The 20,322-nt window shown below is 36.1% G+C and overlaps 1 protein-coding gene across 10 annotated transcripts in view; it reads right to left on the bottom strand.

Annotated features, from left to right (window-relative positions):
• RFX3 (regulatory factor X3) overlaps positions 1-20,322 on the bottom strand; it is a 382,072-nt gene that overhangs the window by 224,704 nt on the left and 137,046 nt on the right. Inside the window, exon 3 of one of the 10 annotated variants that reach the window (XM_077148290.1) lies at positions 6,443-6,503. The exons of the other annotated variants lie outside the window; for them this stretch is intronic. Coding sequence (XP_077004405.1) covers positions 6,443-6,482 — 40 coding nt within the window. The 5' untranslated portion in view covers positions 6,483-6,503. The remainder of the gene's footprint in view (positions 1-6,442; positions 6,504-20,322) is intronic. 10 annotated transcript variants of the gene reach the window in all.

The following is a 20,322-nucleotide window of genomic DNA, read 5'->3' as shown; positions in this document are numbered from 1 at the left end:
TTGCTTCTCATCATCCCCTCATCCTTATTAAGCTCTAAAACATCAATTCCATCATTACAGTGCCCCAATACCCCTCTCTCCTTCTACCCTTAAGGGTCTCCAGCCTCTAATCTCCCACCTTCTCACATCTCACCTTCTGATTCTTGTCCATTCCCCCCACAACACATCCATTCTGGGAATATGAAAACCCTCGGGTTGGTACCGCTTAGTTCAAGACCTTCGAAAATTTAATTCTGCTATCATTCGCACCCATCCTGTTGTTACCAACTCTTACAGCCTTCTGTCCACCAGCCCCTCTAACATGACCCCACACTTGGGAGTAAGTCTGGAACAGCAGGACTATGTGTGCCGTTACATAGCTTTACCATCCTGTCACAACAACTGGCTTCAAGCCTCCAGGAAATCTCAAAACAGCTTATTGCTCTACAGGACCAAGTAGACTCCTTAGCTGCAGTAGTCTTACAAAACAGGCATGGGCTCAACCTCTTGATAGCTGCACACAGAGGCATCTATGCATTACTCCAAGAACAGTGCTGTTTTTATACTAACCAACCTCACTTAGTTTGAGATGGAGTCCAATGCCTTAGAGACCTAGCTACTAGAATCAGGGATCAAACTTCACCTAACTCCTTACGGGCCCTAGGTAATCTCCCCTCTTGGCTCATACCCTTTATAACTCCCCTCATGTGTCTTATATTAATTTTCTCTTTCCTTCCCTGTTTTATTAATCTCTTGCAAAAATTTCTTGCCAGACAAGTCACTGCCATCTCCCAAGCCGCAACTCCAGATCATGTGAAAGCAATGTTCCTCCTCCAGGCTCACCAAGGACCTCCCCTCATGATGTCCCCTGATCAGCAGGAAGCAGCCATTATGATGACATCGCCCCACTCCCTTCTCATACTCCTCCAGAGTCTGGAATGATGGAACTAATAGAAAACAGGAAACTGACCTGACCTGTGAAAACTGACCTAAGCTTTTGCGGCTAATTGAACTTCACCCACCCTGGTGAACTAGAGAGCCCCACCTGCCTATTCCAAACAATTTCCAAAACATACCACAGATATTTAACCACAAAGACATTGTTCTTTTGTGGATTTCAGCAAGCCCTGTTCTATAAATATGCCACTCTCCCTCCCCTTAGAGTGGCTCTTGGTTCAGTCAGTCCTCCAGGCTTGACTGCTTCTTGGGCTGTTCCTCTCAAGTTCTCTAATAAAGCTTGCCTTGAGCTGTTGAGGTCTATCTGTTCCTTTTTTTCAAGCACTCTCCTCCTCTACACTCTTTCACTTTCCTTTCAATGAAGAATTTCCATCCAGCCTCTAGCTTTGTCTACATACCACACCAAAATAGGTACATAAAGCCTAATCCAGAACCACCAACAATTGTCCTAGAATATTTGTTTACTCCAAAATCACTGCATATTGATATGATCCCCCTGGCTCCTGAATTATAGGGTCCCACCAATTGATAAGAACTTGGCCTCTCATTTTCATCTCCATTTTTCCTAATGGACACAAACTTCATTATCCTCTGATTTTGAAGCTCTCTGTCAGCTTTCATGCCTTGGAAGGAACCCTGCAAATGGGTCTCAATCACATCCTTTCCAGAGATTCACACAAAATGTTATAATCATAATCAGAGATCTCATTTAATAAATCTTTTCCAGGCACCAAGCACTGCAATTACTGCTTTAAGCACATTTGCTCACTCAATCCTTAGAAGTACCCCATAACAGAGGTGTTATTATTCCCACCTAACAAATGAAGAAACTGAGGCACAGAAGGATTAAATAACTTGCCAAAAGCCACAGAATTAGTAAGGGGAAGAAGAATCTAAGTTCAAAGCTATGCCTTCGAGACTCTAAAAATCTGTATCAACCATCACATATACTGCTTTGTAGTATCGTGATGATGACAGGGCTTCCAAATGATAAATTAGAGACTGTTGGTCCAGAACAGCAAACTCTTTGGGATTCTCAAGTCATTGTATTTGCTCTATACTTCCAATAACAATGGGCAGACATACCCTCTCCCTCTGATACTAAAGTTGGGAAGTATTCTCTTTCTATTGAGGCCATATTATAATAAAATTCAACTAATAAGCATTTTGCCAGAGGCAAATTAACTGATCAATTCTGAAAATCTGATTTAATAGCAAATCAATCAGAATGTTAAAGCATGTTTAAGGAGAATAACCCTCCTGCCAAATTTTGCTAAACAGATCATTTAAACCCATTGACACATTAAAAGTATTCTGGTAGATTTCCAACATTTCTGCAAAGCAAAGATCATCATAAGAGGGTAATGTCTTAGCATACTCCATTGGTAGGTTTTGTTTCAGACCCAGCTAACAGTTTATGCGTACTTTGTTGTGTTCCCATTCATCCAGCAGTGGTTTCTGGTGTTTTGTTTATGTTTGGGAGTAATTTGGTTAGTTTAGTTCCTTTACAGCCTCCTTTCAAGTGATATTTGTTTATCAGTCACAAATGCAGTCACATTAATCCATTTTGATAAGCTAAATAAACCCCTACAGTTTGTCAATGATGTAGCCCATATGTAAATGAGTTGCATTTTCTTGCAGGAGAGACATGCACAATTTCAGTCTAGTCATCCTTGCCTAATGTGGCTGTCAGGTGTGTCATGAGCAACAGATGCTTGTTTGACAAAGGACCTCTTTATTCTGGCTAATTAAGCAGTTGGACACACCCGCCTGTTAACGGTTCTGCTTTGTACAGCCAGCTTTGGTTGAATCATGCGAATCTACAGCTAAATAGGCCACATTTTGAAAGAAGGCTAATTAACCCCTAGAAGAAGGAAAAGAATATTGTAAAACCCAGCTGCTGAATGTGACAAGATTAGCATTTCTTTAACCTGATGGGCAAAACCTAGGCATAGCAAATGTGTTTGGAACAAACATGCCTTACTGCAAGTTTTTAGTTATTCAAATGTTCATTGTGGAACTTCCTGAAGATTACTTAATACACTCAAATCACAGTAGGATTCCTTTTGTTACATGTAATATACATGCCAGATTAAATGATTTAACAGTCTGGCCTAACCAATTACTTATCAAACAGACCTCCATAACTGGGATAGCTTTAAAAATACGTAGTATCCATCTAATTTTTTAGTGGAGTCTTTCATCCTAAAATAGTTTGCTCTTCTAAAAAGTGAAGTTTGTAAAATTTTGTTCCACTACATTGCCTGTATTGTGTTTTATATTGAAGAATATAACAGGTTTTAATTCAGTATAGAAAATCAAGAGCTATAGTTTAATTCCAAGTACACCAGAGAATTTCCTTCCTTTTTCCTTAGCAGAAACACAAAATATCCTAGTTACACATTCTACTTGAGCCAAATTAACCAAAATTCTTATGATAGTCACTAATTGTTACAGTAAAAATAAATTACATCTAAAATGTTACCACACAAAAATAACATTTATGAGAGTACTAGGAACCTGGTTCAACATAACATCACAGGAATAAATTTTTCACAATTGAAAATCATTGTTTTAAAAATACAGAACAAGGAGTTTAACATCTGTGTGCTTTTACACAGAGAAAGACCCAAAATCATTACAATTAAAGTTCCACAGCATAAAACATTTATTTCTAATATTCTGACTAGGCATCAGCATTCTTGAATAAATGTTAGGAAACACATATTACTTTATATAATGCCCATTGCAATTAAAATTTCTAAAATTTCTTTTCCTTAAAATTTAGACAACTATTTTTTGCTTTTTGGGAAAAAATTGCTAATATTAACTTTCTTAAGCATAAAATTAGTATGCAGTATACATTTCTGACTATTCTTGAGAAGATGATGAAAAAATATTGATCACTTTGATTCTTTTTAAAAAAATTGAAGGGTATTAAGCAAACTCTCAAAGACAATATAATATTAATGGGCCATTTTAGAAATTGCAAATATTTATTTAGAATTTAGTTATAAGTAATCATGTGATGATTTTAGTTTTATGAAACTGGCAAAAATTCATTGAGCTTATTAATTTACATACAAATACGAAATACTATAGCTTGGCATTTTTTGCCCTTCACCTAGCACAAATGAAAGAAACTGGTTAGGCTATAAACCAGTCAAATATCAAGCCTGCTTTAAAACACAGCTCTATGAAAAGTTCATTCATTAAAAAAAAAAAAAAAGGCCTGTATCAAATCAATAAATCAAGCAAAAGAAGGCATGAAAAAGAAAACTCACGATTTTTCTATAATATAAAAGCTCTGCCCCTTTATTTAGGTATGAAGTTATAATTCTCATGACTGTGTACAATAAATCTTTTGTACTAAATTGATCTGCTGAAAAATGATGGAATGATAATAGTGCAGACGGCTCAGTAGTCATCTTCCTGTGATAACTGATGACAGTGATTAATGTTGGTGAAGATTAATCAGCACACTGGTGACAAATACAGGTTGCCTGGGTAACTTTTTTCACTTTTCAAACAAAGGTTTTCTCTTAACTAATTCTTTTCCTGACTCAGAAAAGATTATGAAAAACTGTTTCTTTTGGTAAATTTTTTTTTTCTCCAACAACTTTTATCTTAAAGGAATAACTACTTTATAAAATAAAATGAAAAAAGCCATTGGTGCCACACTGCTAAATCATATAATAATTATTTTATCTGCTATTTACTTCCAATTAAATTGTCATCAGGCACAGAGGTAATCTTGAAGAAAGGAGAACCAATTTCTTGCCCAGTCTAACACTGATACCAAGCACATTCTCTTACTCATGTGACTCTCTTACTCACCCAATTTCATGAATGAAATTAATAGGCAAATCAGTCTAACCTAGACATTATATGCTAAAAGATGATAGTGTCCAGATAATAGCCGAAAAACAAAGAAAAACAAAGCCAAATGAGCAAACAAAAAACTCTCTAAGCATCCCCGCCCTGCGTGCTATACTACTAGAAGGAGGGCCTAAACATAAAATAATGCAATATTCAGAAAGATTCTTACAAATTCTATGAGATAAAGTTTTAAATATTTCTCCCTACTAGTCAACTCAATCCTGAGAGTGACTAGGATCTACAGAATGGAGTATTTAATAATAATAGCACTAAGAACTGAAAGATGATGAACACTGAGAGTTTCATAATAAATCTGTAATCTTCACTATTACAGATAGTAATGGCTACCATCTATTGAAAACATACGATGTGATAGATGGTTTGCATATATTTAATTCTCATTACTTTCCTCCTTGAAGTAGATATTTCCATTTATAGAAGGGGGAAATAAGGTTTAGAGAGATGAAGTAACTTGCCCAGGGTCACAGAGCTATTAAGAGAGAGCTTAAGCCAGGATTCCAGTCCAGGTCTACCTCACTCCATCACTGGCTTCCTGTCATCACCCTGCTAATGTGCTCTTAGTGAAATCAACTTTAAATAGACAATGCAGTTTATGGAGACTTTGGGTGATGACACAAGGAATTTTAAATTTGAGCAAACAGACACTAACATCATATGAATTGCAAATATGTATCGTGCCTATAATGGTATCAATACACTCTCTTACGAAGTCATCAAAGCTACAGCTGTACAATATGAAAAAGCATATCATGGGTTAAGAGACCAGCACTAATCTTGTGTTTAAAAAATATTTACAGGTGCAATAGAAAATAATACAAAGATTTGTTGTTGTAAGAATTTAAATGTATCTTAATTAAAAAATCAAAGAAGGGCCCAGTTAAGTGAGTACATGGATGTAATACTATACACAAACAGAAGGATGCTCACTTACATATTGCTCATAATAGCAAATAAATATTCAAAACAACCATAATTGGAAAACCAATAAACCATTATAATTTATATCCCTATAATGGAATCTTATACATTCAGGTCTATAAAAACCAACATGGAAAGATATCTACAATGTCATAAACATAAAAAGCAAGTTGCCAAACAATATGTGCTCATGATGCAAATTTATTCACAGACATATCATTAAATGCTTAGGAAAAATTCTTGAGGCATATACTATAAACTAAATAGTAGTTACCTTAGAGGAGTTTGATTATAGGAGTATTAAGTTTCTATTTTATATATTAATACATTCTTTTTAACTTTTTATAGTGAAAATTCATTTTGAATCAAAAAATGTGTGCATGTATGTCTCTGTGTGTGTGTGCATGTGGAGAGGGGGAGAGGGAGGGAGAGAGAGAGAGGGAGAGAGAGAGAGAGAGAGAGAGAGAGAGAGAGAGAGAGAGAGAGAGAGAGAGAACACCCATGCAGTGACTCTTCCACTATCTTCTTTTTGACAAATTGGGCCAGGGAGGAGACAAGGGCTTCTGAAATATGAGCTTTACTAAATCAATTACCATATACTATGCAGGGCGCATAGGGTTGAAAAAATAATCCTTTCAATGTTTCTAATAGAATGGGCTATTTTAAAAATATCTCTAGAAATTTTTACCTATAGATCCATTCATTGCTAGCTCCATAACCCTTGTCATTTTGTGTCACAGTAAGGGAATCTGTAAAACACATTCCAAGAGATCAGATGCGATCCTTTCTTTATGACGCTGCCTGATAACTATTGCCCAGAGCCAGTACATGAATTTCAATTCTGTTCCTTTATATACAAACTGACAACAGCAGTGGTACCTCTTTCCAAATACCTCAAACTGAGAAGATATAGGTAGGGAATATCTTGGTGTTTAGTCACACCAAGCAAACAATTAGTCCATTTCTAAACTAACCCTAGTGTCAGCTGTCCATTCCTCCTAACATCTAAATACAAAACTTTTCTCTCTTTTTTTTTCCCATACACTGACTAGCGTGGGTTTCCCACCCATGAAAATACCTAAACTACCTTGTTTTGGGCTGACATATAAATAAGAATAAGCTTGCCAACTACGGCTTCAGCGGGTCTCACTTTAGAAGGTACAAGAGCAAGGGAAAGGTAAAGATTAGCTTAAAAGGCAATGTTACTTAAAGAGAGTAATGAAAAAAATAAGCAGGCAATGTTGCTCCAACACAATAATTCTTTTGGATTTTAAAGGGAAAAAAGGCAAGAATAGGAACTTTCAATTTTCTTCACACCAGGAAAGGCTCCAATGATAACTTTCTTCTTATATTCTTGTGCCTACACAAGAATTGTTTCTATTTCTCTATCTTTTTTATTGGTCTCTCATTTCTTTTCCTTTTTATAAAAGTGGAGAATAGGCTTTTGTAGTTTCTAACTCTTCTAATGACAGGCTCAAAGAGTTCATCATATCTAAAAGGGGAAAATAATACTGTATAATAACATTGCTAATAATGGAACAATATATCCCACTTTAAATGTATAGTATCTTAGAGAAGTGAATTTTCATTACTGCCATTTTTTGGTTAATGCAGTGAACACGGGTGTGGGAGGATTTCTCTAAAAATCTATGTATTCACATACACATAAATTCTGGAACACTTGCTGTAAAATGTAGTGGTATTGCTCAAATAAAATTTTACATTGATTTTCATTATAAAAATGTATATAAGTATACACTTAGAACAACAACTTGGCCAAAGGATTAAATTTAAAACTGTTGAAGAGGGCAGGACATGGTGACTCAGCAGGCAGAGTTCTTGCCTGCCATGTAGGAGACCTGGGTTTGATTCCTGGTGCCTACCAAGCAAAAAAAACAAAAAACTGGTTGAAGAATCTAGCCAACTCTATAAGCTCACACACTTAATTAAAAAAAAAATACTTCTCTGTAAAACCTAGTAATATTTGAAATAAGTTAATTATACCAAATTAAAGACACTGCTCCCTTGGAGCTTATTCTATGGGAATTGGTAATGTATGGCTGTCCTTATGATTTAGTCTAAGGCATTTTTTGACTCCTTGAAATAAATCCTTGCCATATACTTTTATCTTCTAAAGTAACTTATCTTAGGCTATTTTATAAATCTTTAGTTACTATCCCTAACTGGAGTTACTGATATGCTTAAAATCAGCCATAAGTTATTAAAAGCAGTTGTCATCATGTAATATTTTGGATAACTATGAAAATTCACATCATGAATTTCACTTTCCTCCTGTACTCTTTTTCTTTTACTTTGCTGGTCTTCCCTGGGGGAGTGGAGAGGCAACAATTGCTCTTATCCTAATCTTTCCTTTTATCACCAAACTTGCTCACAAGAGTGTTGAGTGTTCTACTCAACAACTGATGCTTGCTATTTGGTTTCGGCCACATCACTCGAATAATTCTTTCTAAAGCTACTAAGAAACCATCTCAATCTACAAACTCTATGACCTTTTCTTAGTTCTCAGACTCATTGTGCTATCAAATTATACTTGAAATTAATGATAGTCTCTTTCTGCTTGAAAAGTTCTTCCTCCTTGCCTTCGAAGACATTGTTTTTCTGATTTTCTTCCTACCTGTCTGTTTCCCTTAAAGTTCTGATTTCTTCCCTTTGAGCCCAAAACAAGAGTTGAGTTTGGGATGTCTCTTATGCTCTCTCAATACTCAGTTTTGAAGAATTTAGCCTCTAACGAGTATTACCTATGTACAAGCAATTCCCCCAAATCTCCAGCCAATACCTTTTCTTCTACTGCACTACAGTTCTGGATTTTAAAGAACCTGATAAACCCTGTGTGCTGGTTTAAAATGATGTATGCCCCTAGAAAAGCCATGTTTTAATCAAAATCCCATTTCATAAAGGTAGAATAATCCCTATTCAGTACTGTATGTTTGAAACTGTAATCAGATCATCTCCCTAGATGATGTGATTTAGTCAAGAGTGGTCGTTAAACTGGATTAGGTGATGACATGTCTCCACCCATTTGGGTGGGTCTTGACTGGTTTATTGGAGTCCTATAAAAAAGGAAACATTTTGGAGAATGGGAAATTCAGAGAGAGCAGAGAATGCTGCAGCACCACAAAGCAGAGGGTCCACCAGCCAGCGACCTTTGGAGATGAAGAAGGAAAATATCTCCCGGGGAGCTTCATGAAACAGGAAGCCAGGAGAGAAAGCTAGCAGATGACAGTGTGTTCGAGCTGAGAGAGAAACTCTGACTGTGTTTGCCATGTGCCCTTCCACTTGAGAAAGAAACAGTGAACTTCACTGGCCTTCTTGAACCAAGATATCTTTCCCTGGATGACTTTGATTGGACATTTCTATAGACTTGTAATTGGGACATTTTCTCAGCCTTAGAACTGTAAACTAGCAACTTATTAAATTCCCCTTTTTAAAAGCCATTCTGTTTCTGGTACATTGCATTCTGGCAGCTAGCAAATTAGAACACCCTGTTTCAATAACCTGTTGTTACAAGTCCAATCATTCAAATGAAATCATCAAAGCCCAGTTAAAGTTTTCATAATATAAAAGCCTTCTGCCAGTTAACTGCTGTTACATGAGGTGGGGGATACACAATCTCTGCCCTCAATGAGTACAAAATCTACTAATGGCGTAAGGCAGCAGTAGTGATCTTGGCTTCTTTCTCCAAGAAGCCAAAAAGTAAAGCCGGTCCTCTTTTGTCTTCCATCCTCAAATTTAATCATTGAGCCCAATGACTCATTTCCTAATTACCTCTCAAAAATCTACCCACATCTCTCCATTTGTTTTGTAGATCCTAGAGTTAGGACCAATCCCTACAATAGGTCCTCAGTGGCCTCAGTATGAACTGCAAACCCTTCAGTATGAAGTGCAAACAAAATTTTTAAGGTTCTTTAAAATAGAGCTCCTGCCTATCACCTTCCCAAAAGCATGAACAATCCAGTCTTATGGAACTGTCCTCAGTTTCCCAAACCTGTCTTGTTTACTGTTGCTTGGGGCATTTGAAAAAGATGTTCCCTCTGCTTGAAACAATTTTTCCTTCCCACCTCCTCTCAACTTTACTCACCTTTAAGACTTCTACCATTAATACCACTTCCTCTAGAAAGTCCCCAAAACCACCACCGCTTCTCCCCACTCCTTTTAACTAGCCTGGGTCTGTATAACTCCTGCGTGGTCCTATAGTACCCTAGGTCTACTCGGTGCACAGAAATTATCCTATTGTAACGTAAGTGTCTCACCAAACAGGTTATAAACTCCACAAACACATGGAGTATGCATACATCTTTTTCACCTTTGAATGTGCTACAAGAGCCTGCTGTAATGAAGCCATTTAACACTTTGAAAATTCCTATACATTCAATTGTCTATTATAGTATTTCCAATCAAGTTAAGAACGTTATTTTTAATTTCCTAATGTGACTTCACTTTCAATTCCCATTGTGACAGAACTTTATAACACCAATATCCCAAGATTTGTAAACCTCAAAAGATTTTGTATATAATTTTTTATAAAGAAACAAGATAAGGGTAAAATAAACTCAAATAAGAAAATTAAGTCTTCAGCAATTTACTGCTCTGAGCTTTCTAACATCATTTATTTTGTTTTAATAAGTAAACCTGACTTACAGAATTGTGGATTCAGGTCCATTGTTCTAATTCTGATATCATGTTGTTTTAGAAAAGGTGGCCTGGTAAGCTTCCTTTGTTTTTATGAGATAGAAGAACTCAGATCTTTAATCTTCATAGCTAAAATTCTAAGAGCAAGTAATTATTCTAAAAGTAACTGTTCTAACTGCATCATTAATTTGACACTTGAAACTTATTTGAGCTTAGCAACATTCAACTGACATTCTTCTGTTTTCTTAGCAATCATTCAAACTTTTCATACACACAAAAAATAGGTATACTAGGAAGCCTCTAGTTACCAATTAATACATTTTATGTATGGACTTTTCATGCATTATTTCATCTATCCAGAAATCTTCAGGGGTAGGTAGTATTATCATCCAATGTTTAATTGATGAGAAAACTGAGGCATAAACAGCAAACAGAAAGCTTAAACACCTCTGATTGTTTCAAACCCCTGATGGAGGTTGAATTATGTCCTCCACAAAAGGCATGTTTAGGTCCCAACCCCTGGTCCTGTGGTTGTGAACCCATTCGTAAATAGGACTTCTGATGATGCTATTAGTTAAGGTGTGATCAAACTGAATGAGAATGGGCCTTATTCCAATATGGGTGAAGTTATCAGCAAAGGAAATAGGACACAGAAAGAGAAAGCCATGGGAGAAGCTAGAAACCAGAAGTCAATGGAACCCAGACTAGAAAGGAAAGGACATCACCAGGTGATGAAAAAGCCAAGGAATTCAAAGGACTGCTGGCCAGCCAGAAGATATGAACCCCAGGAAGAAGCAAGCCTTCTAGCCTCTGAACCCATGAGCAAATACATTCCTGTTGTTAAGCCAATCCCCATATATGTTATTTGTTTTAGTAGCTAGGAAACAAAACAAGCCCAAGGTCACATAGTTAGAAACAGGCAGAATGAGGACATGAATATACCATATCACTTCTTAGGTTCCAGGAGCAAAATTTTTTATTTCTTTTTTTAACTTGGCCATTTGGAGCATTAGTCTTAATATGACAATTAAAATGTTTCACAGACCAACTACTATGTGATCTTGTCTAGAACAGCAGTCTTTTCTACATTTTTAACCTTCTATGTTGTAGGGATTGGAAATGTTGCAGTTTTTTTAACCCCTTAATAATTTTCCATGATAATACTATCCTCTGAAAAAACTGTCTTAATTTCATTTCCAGCAATTCAGAATACCTGTATTGACAAAATGGTTATCTATTCTATGTATTGCAACTAAAATTAATCAAAATGTCTGAATTATGCAGTCTATACCATCTTTGCTGAGGGATCAACACAGGTAGCCTTGTTGAAATTTAAATCAGGCCTCAGAAAATGTTAAAAAGTGAATGTACCAAAGTGCAATGTCTTTTCTTTCTAAAAGCTAGGAGTTGAGCTCTCAGGTGCTCTTTGGTACATGAGCTAGGAATTGTTGTCCCTTGACCTTTATATATAGCCACAAATTGTGTTTAGTAATGTCAAAGAAAAAACATTTAACTTCACTACCTAATGGCATTGCAATTCAGGGCAATCATTGAGAAGCAGGCAGTGCTTTAATAAGGTTGTGGGCCAAAGATAGTATACAGAGAAACTAAGGCCCATAGAATGCCATAGAGGTTTACAGTCTTATAGTCCAATTATCATCTATATTCCTACTTGCACACAGTGTCATCTTTCCTTGACATATGCCAACTAAATGATTATGTGCCTTGACCTATTTATTTGGTTGCTTCAGTCAAATGCTCATATGAAACATATTTGCTACTGTGATCAAGAAGAATGGAGAAAAGTAAAAGAATAAATTTCTCCATTTTCATGCTGATCTTTTATTGTAGTTCTTTAATAACTCAAAAATTCTGTATTGCAGCAGCCATGACTCACATACACAGTTATGTGCACAGATGATGGGTCTTTAGTGTCAAAAGTTAGGTTGGACACACAGAACATAAAACACACACTCAAATTCACACAGAGGAAGGAGATCTTCCAAATGGTCCCACCTTTGGCTATAGGGGTCACTGAGGGAAAAAAAAGACTCTAATTTCAATGGCTACTCTTGCATGATAGCTTCATAATCCCCCACCCTCACCAGAAATGATAATGGGAGTATCATGACACTAAATCTACTTTGCCAAAAATTAACTCACTAATTTTTTACCAAATGGCCAATATACCAAATTTTATAATCACTCAAAACTTGTCTCCTTTAACCATTTACATTCTTCATAGACGTTTGTATTGAATAAAACAATACAAATAAGTCTTTAAAAGAATCGTGAAGCTTTCTTTGATATTCAAGATTATGAATTCAAAGTTTTAATTTATCTGAAATTTTGCTGTAACCCTAGTACTATGGTCAAATTCCTATAACTATATTCTGTAATTCTGCCATTCTCTGGACCAATGACTTTGACAAAGAATTTATTTTAAATCAAAAGGACCGTGTTTATCCTGAAGGCCATGGTGACTACAAATGACAGTAGGGCATTTTTTTTTTTTCTTAAAACACATGTTCCATCCAGTTAAATTCATTTTGTATTTCTCTTAATTGAAAAATTTGCTAGCCAGTTCAACTAGATGAATATGTTGCTTGTGTTTTAAACAACTGAAAGAGCATAAATAATAAATTTGGACTCAACTGATAAAATATTTCTGATGCAAGGCAATATATAAGAGTTCACAAGGGTTCCATGCACTAGAGTAACTTTCCAGAAACGTACAACCTCCATATGGGTCCCTGGTCCAGATGAGTCCTGAAACCTAGCCCAGATTCTCCAGAACATCAGATAGTTCCATCTCCCTACCCTATATTAGTGACAGACCCTTCCAATATGAGAAATTTAGAATCACTATAGCCCAAACACCCTAAAGAGAGGGAAAGATCAAAGGTGATGGTGGTGCTATACAGAGACGATAGGATTTAACAAATGAATATGAATGCTGAATCATTAAATTGATATCTCTTTTAGTCTCCAGTATTTTAGAGAAGCTAGAATTAAAAACCTAAAATTGTGAAATTGTAACCCATGTCAAACTCAGCAATATGTTCTACAACTGTGGTGCTGTGCTCTGAAATTTATAGCTTTTTTGTATATATGTTATTTTTTCATAAAAAGGGAAGGATAAAAGTCAATTGAGATGACAAAATAATATTTAAGCCCTCTAGCCTCTTATATTCTGGAGGAGCTACAAGGAAAAACGAGAGGACCATACAGTAGCCCCTGACAAACTCTAGGATCTGTCCTGTAACTACTTGTTGCAGAGTGCTTTGCAAACTATCGCTTTTTTATTTCTTTGCTTTGTATATATGTTATACTATACAATAAAAAAAGTTAAAAAAATATTTCTGATGCAAAATGTCTGGAGTGAAATTGCTAAAGAAAAATTTAACCAGATTAAAGCTTTTCATCAAAAATTTCATGGGCTTTTGCAACTATCCTATGCAACATGATTTGTGATAAACTTACATTGTTAATAGAAACACATTTTGGACAGTTGACAATTTGGAAAACTGGTCATTAGGCAAACTGATAAATCAGAATATGTGGTATATTTAACAAAATGGATATTCAGCAAATTTTCATTTTAGCAAACTCATTCTAGGTGAACTATCCATTCAGTGAATTGATCATTCAGTAAATTTGGGGAGTGAGAGATAACCAGTTTTTAGATAACTGAACTGCTTCCCAATGCCACAGCATTTTAAAGTTAGAACACATCTAGGAGAACATAGATAAGGCTTCCATTTCACAGGGAAACGTAGGCCAATAAATCAAATGTCCATTAGTTAGTATCAGAATTGGCATTAAAATTAGGACTCCTAATTTCCAGCCAGAAGTTCTTTCTTTGCTTTGTGAGAAAGAAGGCAGACACTCAAAAAGAAGTACCCAGGTCTGCCAGGAGCTTGAAGTGCTTATTACACAATGTAAGAAATACTCATAAAATAGAGAATGCAATCTGAAAATAAGAGAGTCTCTTAGATGTTTCCAAGTTTCTTTCTTACATAAATGAATAAGCCACTGTTTTTGGGGTGTTTAACAATATTTCAAGTAAGACAAACTCTGTGTGTGTGTGTGTGGAAATATCAACTAAAATGGTTCACCAGACTTTATATTCTCCAGGGGTTCTGGATCATTTTGCAAAATGTGTTCTTCTCAGACACATGGAGGATCTGAGTGTTCCACGCTCAGTATTATTATATAGCATCTCAGCGTTTCAAGCTTAGACTTTTATTACATCTGTATGCAACCTACAATGCACAAACTGACTTACAGTATTTACACTGTAAACCAAAAAGATTAATTTCTAGCCTGCCAGGAAGGAGGGGAAGAGATTCAACACACAGTAATTGTGTGTTGAATAAACAGAACAAATTTTGGATTTTCACTTGGGGCAAAAAAGTGTTATTTTGGCATATGAGATAGACAACTTTTAAATGTAATGGTTTGCATAACAGCTTTTATGTGGTCCACTTTCACTGTCAAACAGCATTAGATGCTCCTAAGGATAATCAGTTTTAGATTGCAGGTTTATAAGCTTTCCACAGCTTGTACTATTTATTCATGTTAAAATATTTTAGAATTACCTCTTTACATATTCATGCTTTCTTTTAAAAAAACTTAAAAGTTGTTCTGTACGAATGTAATTCCTAAACCAACCATAGTGCTTGATTTCTTTAATCATATAATGCTTTTTATTAGCTTACACATTAACTCACAACATGTCCACACCTAATTTATATAGAAACAGTACTCTGCAATAGTGAGGGATATTAAAACAAGACAGAAACAAACACCACCTATAACCGACTCAGAAATCATATTTTCTAAGTAGCCTTTCTTTTGAAGGTAATGTAAATGTTTTTCTTGTACCATAAAAGTGAGCTAACATTTACATATTATATTCAAAATGCACATAAATATGGCCCAATTACTTTTCATGGTTACATCGAATCACTGTTCTCACAAACCAGATTTACAAGGATGTTGTTTTCTAAAGGCAACTGAAAGGTTATTTACATATGAAAACTCTGTTCCCTTCCCTTATAAGGCTTATTCAACATTGAATAATATACTATTTTTTTCAATTAAAACAGCAACAGGATTTTTGTTAATGTAGGCTAATCCTCCTTCTCTCCTCTTTCTCTGCTCCCTCTCTGTTCTCTTTCTCTCTTCCCCACCTCCCCACTCCCAACATAAGGACCTACTAAGACCCATAGTTAAAAAGCTGCCTACAGAACAGCTCTTCCAAGTTGCTAAGTATTTAGGCTGACTCAGCAAGTGGCGTAGTTGTATCAACTATTTTTTTCTTTTCAATTATTTTTGCACATCTTGACAACTAATTTTGTCATAACACATACGTCCAACCTTATACCCACATCACGTCAATCATTATAGATGTCAAAATGACAAATAAACTACTTTTCAATACTTACACATATGCCACAGAGACAAAATATATAGGGGCTCAAAACAAAGTTAACTGTGAAATGAGATTAGCAGTACTGAATATTCCTGGCTTGAACTTTCAAGAATTTTATGCTGCAACAATACTAGTCATGTCACATTACTTTATTTTACATGGCCATATCCAAAGAAATGTAGGCTCACAGACCCTTCAAATAACGGCCATGATCTGTGCCAGGGTTTGTACCATGCTCTATTTGTACTCCATAATGAAGCTCTGTCGTACCACTTTATTAGAGATATCATATATTATAGAATTTAGCTTTTAACGTGACCTCAAAGTAATCTAGTTTATTTTTTATTTTAAGTGCACAAAGAGTCATTAGCAGGAGAAAAGTAAAAGAAGCAAAGATTCAGACAACTTAATATGTAAAGATTAACTCAGGTAGCTGTCTTTTTTTCTTGTGAGGGCTCTAAACAAATATATCATTTACTTAAGGTAAATACATGGAGTAAAAGAACATAAAAGAAAGGTGCAAAGAGTAAAACTGGCATTTCTGAAGTTCAACAGCTATTGCTCCAAACCCATGTGAGCCAGGGAGACCTGTGAGTCCCTAAGGTGGCTTCAGGGGATGCAATGTAGTTGCAGCAAAAGCTGTAACTTGGCTCACAAAAAAAGGGAAAAACAAAAAACACCTATTTTTTAAAAATGCCAGCCCTATTTACAATGTTACTTCCAGAAAGAGTCAAATCTATGAAGTTCTGATATATTTGAACTCACAGAAAACAATTACAAATTTCCTACTTTTTATTATTGATATTGGTAATTATAATAGTAAATTCATTTTCTTCCAAATTGAATATTAATAAAGCTACCACCAATGCTGAAAATCTGTGTCTATAGTGAGCTGAATAAAAATCAATAAACAGAGACAACAGGGCACAGGATTATTATGTTTTCTATTGATGAATCTACAAATGGAATTTCTTAAGTTGGTTCTTAAAATTGGCTCATTTTATATTAATGAAAATTTATCTCAGTTTAACAATAACAAAAATGAAAAACGTTTTTTCTTGGAAAACATACAGAAATTTCTAAAAAATTTATCATCTTAGGCAACATCTACGTTTCTTTCAGTTTTAACCTTTTCTCCTAAGGAAGCTATACCCTGCTTTTCAGTCCAACTTGCCCACAATAGAAACATCTACATCTTCCTAAGAGAATATTATTAAAATATTTGTTAAAGCATAATATAATATATATCAAGTAGCACTCTTTATGTGCACTTGATTTACCCAGTAAATTATTTTGTTAGATATTATAAGCAGGCTCAACAATAACTAACAATTTATAATTTAGGTGATTTATGTTCCCTCGCAAATGTAAATTTAATCACTATCCTAGGGATATCATATAATTATAATTTTTGAGCTTCTCAGAAGTGAACTCTTATTTTTATGGCCCACCTTTATATTATATGCTTTTTCATGTTTTGGTTTAACTTAAACTCAATAGAGAAAAAGATTTAAAACTACAGCTGATTCTAGATACAATGTTAAGAATCCATGCCAGTTTCACGTTCTTTCTCTGAAGACAAGGAACAGATGTTTCCTGAATCTGGAGTTTAACCTAACAGTTCATTGCTTTTAACTTATTCACGGAGTCAAAGTAGCTGGAGCAAATACAAGCAATGTTCTGTACTATAGCAGTTCTCTTTAACTGTGAGTAAGATTACAAGTCAAAAACCTTTTGTGCTTTTTTGCATATCTCAGTGTGGGAGTAAAATACTAAGTAATAAATCAAGAACAGAAAAAAACATAGGCTCCACACCTAGATAACAAGAAGAAAAACAAGCCTTGGTGTTTGGTACCTGAAAGATTCTCTCAATAATTGGGATTTTTTTTCCCAATTTCACCTCCTCAATTAAAAACAAAAGCCAAAAATAAAAAGCTACCATTTAATGAGTGCCAACCATATGCCTGTTATTAAACTTAATACTTAATTATCATGACAATCATATGAAATATGTCTTATTCTTCATTTTACTGAAAAGGACACTGAGGTCCAAAAAGCCTCAATGCAAGTAAGGGATAACACTGGTATAAACATCAAACTCTATCGGACTGCAAAACCTATGCTCTCTCTTGCCATATTCCAGTTTGCTTATGTTTTTTTGTTGTTCATATTTCCAAGGGAATGAAATTTTCAACTGTTATGACAATGGTACTCAAGAGTAAAATCATGGTCTTGCAAAGGCAGTGAGAAAGTATAAAATACCACAGGACTTCTTTAGTTTTCAATACATGCTAGTTTGAAAAACCCAAAGACATATTTGCTGCCTTACCAAAGAATCACATTGCATTAGTTATCACTTGCATTTTATAGGCACAATAATAGTTTCTGATCTATTTAAGAATGAATGAAATGAAACTAATAAATTAGATTCACGATTGAAGTCTACCACAAATTCAATAAACAGGCATTCACTGCTGGGGATTGAATCACGTCCCCCACAAAAGGCATGTTCAGGTCCCAACCCCTGGTTCTCTAAGCGTGAATCCATTTATAAATTTTGAAGATGATATTAGTTAAGGTGTGCCTAAACTGAATGACAGTGGGCCTTAATATAATATGGCTGAATCCCTTATGAGCAAAGGAAATGGACACAGAAAGAGAAGACAAGGGGAGCAGTCAGAACCTAGAAGCCAACAGAACCTGAAAGAGAAAGAAGACACCACCATGTGCACTGCCATGTGACAGAAAACCCAAGGAACTCCAAAGATTACCTGCCAGACAGAAGATACTGACCACAGGAGGAAGCAAGCCTTCTAGCATCAGAAAACATAAGCCAATAAATTCCTGTTTTTAAGCCAATCCACTGTATGATACTTGTTTTAGCACCGGGAAACCTAATATCCTCACTGATTGCAAATCACTGCCATTCAATGATGGGAAAGAGCTCAAGATAATGAAATTATTAACTCCCTTGGCGGCCTCCTCTTTTTCTCTGGCTCCAACAATGACTATTTCCCTCAGAAACATCCTCAGCCTTCTGTGGTTTTATATTTCTATGCACACACTAGCCCTCAAATAATACTTGCAGTTTCAACTTTCCACTTGTATATCATGATGACTTTAAAATCTATTGTCCCAGGTTCTTCTCATTTACGAAAGTTCTAGTTCCATAATAACAGCTGCATCTTTGCAAATGCAACACAATGAGATTCAAGGAGATACTTCCCCTCACACCACATCACTGCTGAGACCTCAACCTCTCTCTCTTTCTATCACCACCTAGAATGTAGGGGATAAAGCCACCTAATGTCCAGCCTCTAAACAGTCTGAAGATTTATTTACTGCCTAGATTACCTCAAACTCTGAACCTATTTGGCTTAATTATCACAGCTCCATATAGTAACCTCATCTACATTAACTATTTCTATCCTGGCATATGCACAAAATGGTCAAAGTTTGAAGGAGGGTCTAAATTTTGAAGAGATAATTTACTCTGGAAATAAAATAAAAGGACTTGCTTAGTAGGCAAGCAACAACATCCATAATCCTTATGTGACAAAAATTTTTTGAAGCCCTACAATGTCAAGCCAAGTAAATAGATGACTTATAAATACTATACTATTTAATTTTGACAACCAAGATAGAAATCAAACGCTATGTGAACACACAGAACAACAACCATATGAGGTGATAATTATCCTCCCCAGTTCAGACATGAAATTTAGAGTGGTTAAGTAACTTTTACAAGATCACATACGTAGTAAGTGATAGTGCTAGGTCTAGTTGACTTCAAAACCAGTATTTTGCTATGTTGGACCTGTTTCTGCCATCTAGTAAACTCACTTTAACTTGAGCAGCAGTTTCTCATATAGAAGAACAAAGGGGGTTTTATCAATGCTTCTATGCATGAACAACCCACAGAAGAGCATCTGGGTGAGGCATTTTTCAAACGTTCTCATACATACATTCCAACATGATTTCAATATGGTCCTCCCTTCCATTGCCCTATCTTTTATTAAGAATCAATGTTTTTTCTTGTACTATATGCATCAGAGTACATTATTCGAAGACACATTGTGATATGTTAAAAAGGCATATGTAGGCAGCAGCTGAGCCGCCCGACCTCCTTCTCCCCTCTCTTTCTCCGCCGGCCCGCCGCGCGGCGCCCAAGCCCTGCAGCAGCCGAGCCGCCCGACCTCCTTCTCCCCTCTCTTTCTCCGCCGGCCCGCCGCGCGGCGCCCAAGCCCCGCAGCAGCCGAGCCGCCCGACCTCCTTCTCCCCTCTCTTCCCCCTCCTGCTCCGGCTGCTCTCCAACCACCACGGTGCCCTCTTCCCCCGCCTTCACCGTGCTCCTCCGCCACCAGCCTCGACAGCCTTGCCGCCCTCACCTTTCCTCCTCCAGAACAGCTACTGGGGGAGTGGAGATAATACAGAGCAGCTCCCGGAGCCACGACGGAGATCAAAGGGACAGCAGACCCCTT

Source organism: Tamandua tetradactyla, chromosome 2 (genome assembly GCF_023851605.1).
Source record: "Tamandua tetradactyla isolate mTamTet1 chromosome 2, mTamTet1.pri, whole genome shotgun sequence".
In the NCBI taxonomy this organism is placed as follows: domain Eukaryota; kingdom Metazoa; phylum Chordata; class Mammalia; order Pilosa; family Myrmecophagidae; genus Tamandua; species Tamandua tetradactyla.
The sequence above is the reverse complement of the archived record's forward strand: the minus strand, read 5'-3'. Positions and strand labels throughout refer to the sequence as shown.